The sequence below is a fragment of the Acanthopagrus latus genome, chromosome 18 (assembly GCF_904848185.1).
Source record: "Acanthopagrus latus isolate v.2019 chromosome 18, fAcaLat1.1, whole genome shotgun sequence".
Classification (NCBI taxonomy): Eukaryota; Metazoa; Chordata; class Actinopteri; order Spariformes; family Sparidae; genus Acanthopagrus; species Acanthopagrus latus.
Genome location: NC_051056.1, coordinates 13709371 through 13721884, shown reverse-complemented (window position 1 = coordinate 13721884; position 12514 = coordinate 13709371). Strand labels below are relative to the sequence as shown.

At 42.4% G+C, this 12514-nt stretch overlaps 1 protein-coding gene across 5 annotated transcripts in view; it reads right to left on the bottom strand.

Annotated features, from left to right (window-relative positions):
* The window catches only part of si:ch211-26b3.4 (connector enhancer of kinase suppressor of ras 2), an 82671-nt gene that overhangs the window by 3451 nt on the left and 66706 nt on the right, over positions 1 to 12514 (bottom strand). For all 5 annotated transcript variants that reach the window (XM_037076313.1, XM_037076317.1, XM_037076314.1 and 2 more), the window contains 10 exons: positions 9823 to 9860; positions 9685 to 9727; positions 7772 to 7820; positions 7212 to 7384; positions 6178 to 6251; positions 5994 to 6065; positions 3935 to 4005; positions 3749 to 3849; positions 2451 to 3048; positions 264 to 526 (listed from right to left, as the gene is read on the bottom strand). In XM_037076313.1, coding sequence (XP_036932208.1) covers positions 264 to 526; positions 2451 to 3048; positions 3749 to 3849; positions 3935 to 4005; positions 5994 to 6065; positions 6178 to 6251; positions 7212 to 7384; positions 7772 to 7820; positions 9685 to 9727; positions 9823 to 9860 — 1482 coding nt within the window. The remainder of the gene's footprint in view (positions 1 to 263; positions 527 to 2450; positions 3049 to 3748; positions 3850 to 3934; positions 4006 to 5993; positions 6066 to 6177; positions 6252 to 7211; positions 7385 to 7771; positions 7821 to 9684; positions 9728 to 9822; positions 9861 to 12514) is intronic.

Sequence of the window (12514 nt, the reverse complement as noted above, 5' to 3'; positions counted from 1 at the left end):
TAAAGGGCTACTCCACCAACTTTACACATTAAAGTGTGTTTACAGGTTGTGTGGCACATATGTGAAAAAGTAGAATAAAGCATTTTGTGGCTTCTGAGGCATGCTGCATGAAATCCGACAAATTGCCTCCAGTGATGTCACTCAGTGGCTACTTGCATTGCGGGTTACACCAAAAAAATGTTGATGTATACGCAGCGTTACAGGTAAGGGGGAAATTTTAATTTTGGAGTCAGACGTCCCTTTAAATCCTCTGTTCACCCTACCTTCAAGGTGCTGCGGAGGGCTCGGACTCGGTGCAGCCTGTCATTGAGCAGCGGGTCCCTGGCTCTCTGGGTGAAACAGCGTCGAAGCTCCTGCCTGCTACAGGGTCTCGGGTCTCCGAGGGCATTCACGTTGGCCTGCTCCAGGGCCCGGTACAGCTGCTCCAGCCCGTCCAGCGGTTCCGGCTCGCGACCCTCCGACACCCGCCGTTCTCTTCCCTCCGACACCCTCCTCTCTCTGCTCTCCACCCTCAACTCCCTCAGGTCTAAGAAACCCAGGAGACCAGTAAAAGTCAGATTAACTGCGAAATTACACAATGATCCCCAGTGGTATCTATAGTGGGGTGCTTGATATAGAGCTAATAAAAATGGCAATTAATCATTTAGTTGATTGACAGAAAACTAATTGATTTTTTTTTGTTTTTTTCCATCTGACAGCCTCCAAGATGTGAATATTTGCTGTTTTACGGAGTTTCAATGATTGCAAACTGACTATTTAGGGAATTTGGTGGTCAACGTGGGTTTGGGCTCACTATTTTCTGTCATTAGTCGAGAAAACTAATCAACACATTAATCAATAATGAAAGTAATCGTTAGGTGCTGCCCTACTTTAACATCGACAGAGCAGGAAAAATAGCAACAAAAAACAGTTTGTCCTGTTGATGTGACATTTCAGATGCCAATCCATACACAGAACAATAACAAGAGTTTACGATAGGAACATAAAAATGTTAGTTTATTGTCTGTATCTATCTCCGCCCAATCAGTGGTTTCTAAAGTTTTTTAGTTTGCGCCCCATTAATACATGTGCAATTATTAAAGAGGTCACAGACGATTGATTGATTGATTGCATAACACTTAAAAATAAATGGAGTGGTGAAATGTAACTTTACTCAAGCACTGTACTCAAAGCAGCGTTATGTGGTCATTAGATATTTTGTGCGATTTGATGCCCCCCACAGTGCAACAGGGAAGAGCAATTCTACTGTGGTGACAACAAATCCCAGGTCTGTAACAAATTATCAGATGTAATGTAGGTGACCACTACAGACAAAACTCATGACGTCACAACAGTGACACAACGTTGTGATCCTTCCTTATCACTGAGGTTACGTAGTGATAGAGGAGCGGAGTGGCTGAGACAAAGACACCATTCACTCTGTAACAAGACACTGAAGCATCAACAGGGATTTGAACCTGTTATTTTGAGTTAGAATGTTTTCTTAAGGTATAATTTTGGGGTTATTTTTTATGCCCCTTTATGATTGTCCTACAGGTTGAGGGAAGCATTCAATTTCTGAGTTCTATTCATATTTGTGACTTCTGACTATTTGTGCTTTTGACAGGTATAGTTACCAGGTGCACCTTTACAGTGTAGTACTACAAAGTAGTAACATGTTATATATAGACTTAACTAAAAAGTCACTCACACAAGACTCCAAATAGCAGAACTCTTAATAATCATAAGGTGATGTGATCTGAATGTGATCATCATAAAACCATGTTTGTGTAGTGTATTTTGGAGGTTTTTAGATTTTTCCCACAAATCAACATGACAGGCCTATAAAATATGATCCAATGTTATGAATTAAAGAACTACTGTTTTTTTTATTCTTAAAAGTTGATCTTTGGCTCCGTACAACATTATAATGCTACTTACACATGAATGCATCTGTAATAATAATCGAGTGATATAATGTGTAATACTATCATAGTTTTTGAATACTGAAATACTCTTGCTTGAGTAACCTTTTCTATGCAGGCCTTTTACTTGTAATAGATCATTTTTACTTTTACTGAAGTACAGGATCTACAGGATATTTTAAGTGAAACATATATGTATATATATATATATATATATATATATATATATATATATATATATATATATATATATATATATATATATATATATAGGACAAATCGATGCTGTCTGTCCCAGGTCAACTTTCCACCCTGATACCCACTTTAACTATGACTTTTTGGATATAAGGTTACAATAAAGGATTGTAAATGAGAGAGTTTAATTGGTAAGTCGTGATGTTTGACTCATTTGTGCCTCAAAAGTCTATTCTGAGGACCAGAGAGACGTTTTTTCACCCATGTCTCTGAAAGTGTTGATGCATACTGATGCTTCTCTCCTTGTGTAAAAAAAAACAAACAAACAAACATTGTGTGTGATTTCCTTACCGTCCTCACCCTGGAGCATATCTGCAGCCTGCCCTTCTGCCTCCTCGTCCTCGCTCCTCTCCTCCATGTGAGCTGAGGTGTGTATCAGCTTCCCCGGCATCGGGTCCCTGTTCCTGGGCAGACTCTGGCTGCGCTGCTTGTGCGAGCGCCGGTGTGTGTGGCTGTGTGAGTGTGGACCTCGCTCCAGAGGGAAGGGCCCGTCCCGCTCCCTGTCCCTCTCTGCGGCGTGGTGTCTCCGTACGGGGAGCGTGGCCTGCCTGCGTCTCTCCGGGGACATGCCCTGCCTGCCCAGCCCTCCGTAGAGCCCCATCTCTCCTGCCATGCTCCCCATTAGGCCTCCGTAATCGCTCTCCCCCGGTGCTGTCTGCAGGAAGTGCAGCCCTGCGCTGGTCAGAGGGGTCTCGATGAGGTCCTGCCAGGAACGTCGCTCACGGTGGGTTGAGCGGCAGCCTGATGAGTGGGTACTGGTGCTGCCTGTGCCTGTGCCCATGCCCATGCCATCTCCACGCTGGTCCTCGGCCGAGGAGTGGGAGTGCGTGGACTCGCTGGAGAAATGTCGCCCGTGCTTGGGCTCCGGGAAGGGGCTGGAGGAGTTGACCTGGAGAGGGAGAGGGGAGGAGGAAGAGACCATCTGTGGAGGGATGGGGGAGGTGGAGGCACTCATCGGGGGGAGTGGGGACGGAGTGGAGCGCATGAGGCTCATGGAGCTGACCGAGCGGGGCAACTGGTCGTAACTGTGAAGGAGGTTGACCTGAAGGTGTTTGTGAGGTGGACGGGAGTCAGTGAATATGCAGAGGAGAGGGGATTTGGGCACAGGTACAAGGAAGATGCGACCCGCAAAAAACAAGGAGACAGAGGAGGCGAGTGAGGACGGAGAGACAAGAGGAGAAGAAAGAAGGACAGGAAAGAGTAGAGGGCAGAAAAAAAAAAGACCAAAAGATGAGAGCGAAAAAGCAATGAAATGGCAGAAATGGGCTAAGGTGGTAGCGACGCCACTGCTCCTCAATGTGTTGAACGTCAGTGTTAGATTATCTTTCGGAGATGTTACGAGCAGCGGCAACTGTCGCCACCAAGAGGTCGGCCTGTAAACAAGTCCTGGCAGCGGAACACAGAGAAGCTGTGGTCTTCTTGGCTGCGTACCGAACCAGATACTCTCACACTCTGATGTTTTATTAATGCTGAGAGCTCGGGTCTATGCAGCCCTGAAAACTGTGGGGCTTTTAGGAATAAAATATTCCATCAGAATGAAACACTGCGAAGAAAATGTCGAGCGCGCGCGTGTGTGTGTGTGTACTCACTGATGGTGTGCGGTGATAGGTATCACAGAGGGATGAGGGTCCCTCTTGTTTGAGCGTCATTGAGCCGTCGACCTCATCCTGATCACTCTCACTCCAGTAGTCTGATAATGAGATAAAAACAATGTTTGCAATTCACGGACGAAAAGGGCGAAGACGGTCGTTTCTGGCCAAGCGAACCTGCCTCACCTTCATCGGGGCGTGGCACCTTGTCGTCTGGTGTGTAGCCAATAGCAGCGAGCCCCAGCCGGTTCATCCACCTACAGGGAGGAAGGTGAACAATGAGAGGCGATTAAAGGAGGAGAGGAAAGAGAAAGAAGAGAAGATAAGAAAAGGATGGAGAGGAAAAGGATAGGTTATACTGGGTAAATGCTAGGTGATGAATAAAAAAACTTTGGCTTTAAATAATTTAAATGGCGTCTCTTAACAGCTGATATGTGTCTAACTGACTACGTCCCCCTGACGAGGAGAGAGCAGCGCTGAGATAATTAGAGAGATGGATGAAGAAAGAGAGAAGTGACAATCCTTCCTCCCATTCCCTCTCAGCGAGTCTCAGATGGCGTTCTCCCTCTGCACGCCAATTCCTGTCCTCACCCCATCCCTCTGTCTGTCTCCGCCGCAGATCCCGGCCTGTTCTGTGACTCTCTGCAGATACCTGATAATAAGGTCGCTACTAAGAATAGAGGTCCGTCATCGAAGGGCGTGGAACGCCACAGGACTTCCAACCACCAAAACTGAAGATGGATTGACCCCCTGACTTGTCTTTTCTGTACAGACGAAGGCTGACGTAGCCTCACTGTTGAACCGGCTGACATGTTCCCTCGTGAAGCTGAACTTATGCACTGTTGTTTATTTTGAGTCGATCCCACATACACAGTTTGGCTGCCAGAAGTGAGAGTGAGACACTCACTAGGAATGCCAAATGTGTTTGAATCTGTGTCTTAAAATAGTCCCCAGCAAATGCACTATTTTCCATTTAGTGGAAGTAAATCCTCTGGTCCCCCTGGATAAGTAGTGGATAAATGGTTGGTGGGCATCTCATCTCCATGTCCTTCTTTAGTTTGAATCCATAGCATTTCCACACAATCCATAGCATTTTTGGGGTGGTTACACAATGAGTAATCCACCTTCTGTCATGATGACAGGTTTAGGGTTTGGGATGACCAGAAAGATACGGGTTCCTCTTGTGGCTAGTCAAAATAAATCAGGAAATCAATGCAAGAGTTTAGAATTACACAGATTTTTCAGGTCACTGATGTGAGGATACTCACGATTATCCCGGACTGAGATTGTCACCATAAAGAACATGCAAGAACCTTTTCTAGAGCAACAGGAAGTGTTTTCAGGGAAGTGCATTTCATCTAAACCCCCTGGAAGTGTGTGTCTCTCATAAGCTTACATTGTGGACAAATGTGGCTGGTACATTTTTGGGGAGCATCACGACCCCTACAGAAAGACTTTGGGAAGTCCGGAAGGGGCGCAAGATTTGATCATGTTATCCCCATTCAAGATGGCAGAGGGCTAAAGCAGGAAGTTAGCCTGCTCATCTGGAAGAAGTCTGTGGTTCAAATGCTGTATGGGCCCCACAATGTGGAGACATGGAATATCCAGGGGATTCTGTTGGGCCCCGTCTCCAAAGCTGTATCCAGTGTCTTCTTAATATATTAGGAACCAGCGTCTTTTTAGATCTTAGGCTGTTTTATTCCCGAAAAACCAACAGCCCAGGAGGTGTGAGTCTTGCAGGTCTGAATGCAACTGATTGGTCAAGCATGGTCACAAATGCACGCACCGTATTAGTGACTGCCTTCGGAAACTAGGACAATCCAGATGTGAGTGCGGGAAGGAGACGTATTTATGGCACACATGTACAAAACACACATGAAAACGCGAGCAGCGGCACTTTCACACATGAACCTACAGACGCAGTATGGAAGTCAAATATAGCTGGTTAATTACGCTCCACCCAATTATCTCTCCACGTTATTGAGGAGAGGTGTGGATAATTAGAGCTCATCAGATAGCACTCCTGCAAATATCGCTACACGTGACACACACACATTTACACACACAGTTCCACGTTTAACAACAGAGGGCCGGGTTCATGCCTTATTCATGCATGGTGTTGTGTGGGCCGTTGCCTTGTGTAAACCTGGTTTACTCAGTTAAAATATTCATGAGGGGACACGTGACGTCCCCAGCATCTGACTATTGTCCACAAACGCGCTCCGAGAGACGCCCACTCGCTCACCTGTTCATTTCCTCAAGACAGTCTGTGGCGAAGAAGAAGCTCTTGATTTTTGGATGACAGGCTTTGAAGGCACTGCAGTCAGTCGGGGAGAAGCAGACTGATTAGTGTTTTTGTGCTTCATGTTGTGTGGGTGATAGCAAATGTGCTTGATTAGTAATTTCAGTGACACGTGAGGGACACTTACAATTTCCGTCTGCACTCTATGGCTCGGTCTATTCTGAACTCTGGGAGGCTGATGAAGCCCTCAGCCTTCTCATCCTGCAGGCACAGACAGATGGAGGGTGGTGGTACATCATCAACACACAGAACTAAATGTCGTACATACTGATATGCCAATTTTTATTTGGGAGTAGTGCTTGTAGTCAAGCGTATGAAAACAACATATGCTGTTTACGTTTGCCGGGATACACTCCTTTCACTGCTTGACAAGAAAAAGATGGACGAGATATGATTATCTTTGGCTGGAACACTGCGTTATGAAAACAGATCATCACATTTACAGTTAATTGTCGGGTCTGGGGAAGTTCTCTGTCTTTTTATTATGTTGCAGATATTCAAATAATCCATTGATCCAAATTTAAAGGGAGTCGTGTGTTTATATGAGGTCAAAAGTCAGTTGATTGATCAATTACTCAATTTGTTGACTGACGTAAAATTAGTCTGCATCTATTAGATAATTGAATCAACATTTTAAGTCAACATTCAACCAAAAATGTCAAACATTTGATGGTTCCAGCTTCACAAATGTGAGAATTAGCTTCTATCCCTGTCTGCCATTATAGTAAATACGATACCTTTAGCTTTTGGATCGTTTGTCTCACAATAATGGGTTTGATGACGTCAACTTGAGCTTTGGAAAATTGTAATGGCCATTTCTTTTTTACCGTTTGCTCTTAAAGATGGCATAATTAATTGACCAGTCAATAAAAAAAATGACTGATGAGCAGTCAACGATCAAAACAATTGTTTGTTGCAGCCCTAGTGTGAGAGCTAAATGTATAATATGATAATCACACACAAAAACAGATTCTGGGTGATTTTATGTAAGAGATGATGATTCTTTGCCTGCTCCTTTAATTGCCCCTAGCTGTGACATTTGATTGTAAATTAGTTCTGTGAACTGAATGAAGATATCGTTAGAACGCGTCGCCCGATGAACACTAGAAGAGTTTGCCAAAGGATTTCAGGACATAATTATCGCTGAGTGTGATTCCTTACATTCTGGTTGGTGTACCAGTAGAGGCAGGACTCTTTGAGGATGAACCAGTATTTCCTCCATTTCTGGGTGAAGTAGCCTTTGGCATCCTTCTTCTTCCACAGCCAGCCCTCGCAGTCACCGTGGCCCAGGTCCTTACAGGAAATTCTCCTTCGACTGGCACTGGTGAGGGAACCTGCAGAGGGTAAAGAACAGTGTTCATACGAAATTAAGAAAAAGGTTGAATCTACATGTCTGGACCCTTTTTGAGTCTGCAGTAAGCAATATGAACTATTTAATCTCTTCAAACTAAAGAATATTCTGAGTAATACACTTGTGACAGTGATAAATTAGGAGCATCCAAAAAAAGGGGTGAACAATCAATCAGGTGTGGCAGGTGCTGACAACTGTGAATGTAAATGTTTTATTTCCCAAGTGCAGTTGCGATTACACCTTTGTTTTCATCAGGTACTGTGCATTCCGACTTCTCACATACATATTCACTGTATTATATCATCGAGCCCGTCTCAACTCTCGACATTTTCAAGCTGTGCGTAAGAAGATATGCAGAGAAAACGTCTACCTTTACTTCGCTTTTTGGTTTTCGTTCTTAGAGAGGTGTAATGGAAGGACTAGAAGAGAGAAAGAGAGAAAAAAACACGTTAGCAGCAAAAAGAAACTTTCGGCGCTGTTGCCGTTGATGCGCATAGGGAGGCTGCGGGCAGTTCACTCTCCATGTTTAGCTTATTTTTTATTTTATCAGGCACACAGCAGAGAGGATTACAGGCACAGAGGGATCACAATCCTAAAACTGCGGCAGCTAGGAGGTGACCTACAACCTGTGATGGAGAGCTGAAAGCTGCCTGCCACAGAGACTGAGACCACAGCGAGGATCAGGATGTGGAGAGCTGCGTCACCTTAGCTGACGCTCTCAGTTATTTAAAAACCACTGAAATGCGTCAAAGAGGTTGTAGATTTTTAAGACTTTGTCCAGTAACTTATATTTGTATTAAAAGGCATTGACGATTAAATTAATGATGCTGGAACTTGAAGTCAGTTCACTCAAGTATGGAGTGTTTACATTTCTTGCCACTTCATACGTCCTCTCCACTACATTTCAGATAAAAGGTGAATATTGGCCCATTGAATTTACTTCACTGCAGCTACTTTTCATATTAAAAACATACATGTTATATTATGTGATACAGTGCTATATTGCTAATACGACTCAGTAGCACTGATGGGCCGTAACTAACTTAATTTGCTCAATTACTTGAAATAAGTCTAATTTTGAGGTACTTGTACTTCACTTGACTATTTACATTTTCTGCTACTTCATACTTCCTCTCCTACATATTTTATTTTCACTCCACAACATTTATTAGTGATTTATTTAATGACCTTACTGTCTAATTACCAGGAACTACAAATCCACAGTAAGACATTTTAAAATTAATATTTTTTTTCAGCCATAGGATTTTAAAAGAAGAATGCTTAATAATAATACAAATAAAAATTAAATAAATTGTCTGAAACCGTATATACAACACATACATGAAAATATAGGTACAATTTTAATTTATGCGTAAGTACTGTACTTGGATACAAATAATATCAGGACCTTTAAGATTTTTACTTAATATTTCAACACAAAATCTTCACCTTTTTTTACAAACTGCCCAGTAGAATTTATAGCATCTTAAACTTTAAAATGCTCTTACAAGTTAGATAGTGATAAAAAGGCCATAACTTAATATTCTACTATAAAGTAACACTCTGAAAGCAGCCATTTTGCAGATGAGTTTTTTTTAGTTTTGTTTGTTTGTTTACATTTGATACTTTAAGTACATTTAGAAGGAAAACTCCTGAGAGCTTATAGGTTTAATGTTTGATCTGCCAAATGAGGAGTGTTTTGTTTCTTCTTTCAAAGTTACTAAGTTACGTTAAAATCTGATTTTGTGTTTTGGATTATGTCAGCAGGACGCTATGCAGCTCACAGGGGCAAACTGAAGAAGGATATAGATACAAGCAATAACATAGCCTCATGCAACCGCAGGCTATTTGTCTGGGTAACAAAGGTGAATAAATATCTGTTTATACTCCACTGATCTGACTCACTGTATGCTACAACTCATAGTGCTGTGGAGGAGAGGCTGGGGCTAATGACTAAGACAGCTTCCTGTGTCACATTAACCTAAATATGGAAAGCAATTTACCTCATCTGACTGTTATCTTTTATTTAATTATTACAGTCCTGAATGGATTTAATCTCAGGTATCTCTCCTGGCTGTATGTGATTTGGACACAATAGATCTTCCTGTAACAGTGCGTGTGGCTGGTAAGAGATTGTTCATGTAACTGAAGCCTCTGTCGCCTCATTTAAATAAGGTCAGAAATGTACCGGAAGGAAAGCACTGATTTAAAACGCAGACACTAATAGGTTTATAAAATAACCAAACACACAGACAGCCCCCGCAGCATCGTCTGCTGTCCTACCTTCCTCATGGAGGCCGCTCCTGAGCTTCCTGAGCCGGAGTATCTGCGGGAGGACACACAAGATTGATTGTAACCACAAACGACCACATACAACTCCTTTCATCCATGTGGTCAAACCACAAACAAACAGAAACTCACCTGTCTGTTGTGTCCGCTCGCAGCGTGTCCGCACCTCGCTGAGACACAGAGGAAGAAAAGACTCCATTAATAAAGACTTCACCATACTGACATGGCTGCAGTCCCATACCGTACACACACTTCTTCTGCACACCTTGGTTTGTAATTAGCATTTCATGTTCTGTGGCTTTTGTCCGCACTGTGTAGAGTATATGTGAATCAATACAGTCTAACAGCCTAGACAGTTGATATGCACTTCATACCAGTTGGGCATTCTTTATAATCCATACTTCATTCAAAGCACTACAACACTAGAATACTACATACTTTTGCAATTTGAAACACTCATGTAATAGTCGGGCCAGTGAGGAAAGATTACCCTCTTTACAGTAATAGATGGTATAAAGTGGACTGGGCGAAAAAGTCAAAACAATTTTACATGAGGGGTAATGACTTAATAATCTGCTGCCACACAATAAGAATCTGAATTACTATTACCACCACTAATATAATGAATATCAACTCTGCCAAGGCCAAACAGTCCCCTTTAATTTGAATAAGCCTAATCCTAGCTACAATTAGTTGCCATATAACAGCTGAAAAAAGACTATGAAAACATATTTAAAGCTGCTGAATCTGGATTTTTATTAGGGTATGCATAAATGTATACCAGCCACCTAAATACACCAGATTAGTTTTTCATCAAGATCCATGCATTATTAACACAAATGTCAAGAGACCCATCCTCTATCCAAGTTTGGTAGAAATTAGTTTTTTGAGTAATCCTGCTCACAAACCAACCAACCAGCAAACAGATACAGGTGAAAACATAATATTATAATAATGCTAGCCTTGACAACTGATGGGCTAGTTGGCAGTGTGGTACTAGCTGGATATGTATTTTTGGCTTTGATGGTTTTGACTTAAAAGGACTGTTGCATACTTCTCCACGAGGAGTTTATGTTGTTATGTTTGTTGGTTTGTCAGCAGGATTAGACAAAATCTGCTGAACAGATTTCCATGAAATTTGGATGGAGGATGGCTCCAGGCCCAGAATAGAGCCAATTACCTTTTGGTGCAGGTCTGGATAAATGGACAGCTCCTGGCACTTTTTCTAACTTCATGAAAGAGGGCTGTTTTTATTTACATTTTTGTTAGAGTGAAACTACGAGTTTGATATTAGATAAGGATCGATGTATATATATATATATATATATATATATATATATATATATATATATATATATATATATATATATATATATATATATATATATATATATATATATATATATTAGGCCCATTAACCTGATGCAACTAAAGTAGATGACTTTTTTGCTGGGGTCTGGACCAAACAAGAATCTTTCGTTACGTTGCTCTGTAGCACCACGATTCTTCACTTATAACAAAATATTGTTTACCCTTGTCAAAAAAAAAAAATGTTCGCCATATTGCAATTTCGATCTTGACTGATTGTTCACCCCCCTTAGAGAATGTGTGCATGTCTGCTGGCCGAACAAATGACTCCTTCAGTGAGTGCATATAATAATTTCTTGCTATAATGTCGGTGTAAACTGAAAAGAACCCTACAGAGAGAATGAGAGCGCAAACGAGCAGGTCATTAAGGTTACCGTATGCTTGTTAGTGAAGGATAGTATACTTCATGTGCCACTGAATAGATATGAGTCACCACCATGAGAGACACACAGCTGAAAGGGTTAGAGAGGGCCGGTGTTAGCTAAGCTGTTGGCGCGCTGTGAATGTGTGTGTGTGTGTGTGTGTGTGCGCGGTGTGTCGTGTTTTAAGCACAGTCTGTCAGTCGTGCTTGTAATTGGTCTGGCTGATGCTGAGTCATACACCTGCTCACAGGAATACTTGTGTGTGTGTGTGTGTGTGTGTGTGTGTGTGTGTGTGTTTGTCCAGAATAAACTCCTATTTAGACTCAGGCGTGTCTGAGGAGATGGGGATATTAGGATGAGTTAGGATGAGTCGTGAGATGGCTACCCTGCATACAAATGTGTGTGTGCTAGTGTGTGTTTGTTTGCCTATGACTGCATGTGTGTGTGTGTGTGTGTGTGTGTGTGTGTGTGTGTGTGCGCGCGTGTGCTTGTGTGTGCATGAGAGGAAACACAAAGTTAGAGAGGGGCGTGTCTGAGAGTGTCATTCTGATAATCCGTGAAGCTGGCAGCCATGCAATGACAATGATCATCCTCACTCTCCTTCATCTCCTCTACCCGACACACACACTCACACAAACAACAATGTGTGTGTGAATCTGTGAACACCATGACCTATCCTGCAACCGCAGAAAGTTCCCCTCAGACTGGAGGCACGTAAACTGTCGGACAAAGGAAGTTGCGTGCGTGAGTTAACTCTATTCCCGTTCCAGCTTTTGAGACATTTTGAGAAGTCATAACGAGAAAGAACGAGTATGAAAAATAACATTAACAATGGCTGAACTCCATTTAGTCATTTCAGTTTTAGGTTCTTCATGCTGTCACGGCTGGCCAGAACACTTCAGTTGAACTGTGGCATCATTATGTCATGAGCAACACCTGTGCCCTTCCTGCTATGGCAGGACAATATGTCTGCTGTACTGTACAAGGGCCTATTAAAAGATGACAGAACCGACTCTTCCTGAGCTCAGCCACCGATACAGAGAACAGGAAAGATAAACATTCACCAGGGATTACTTTTAGTTCACACCATGTGA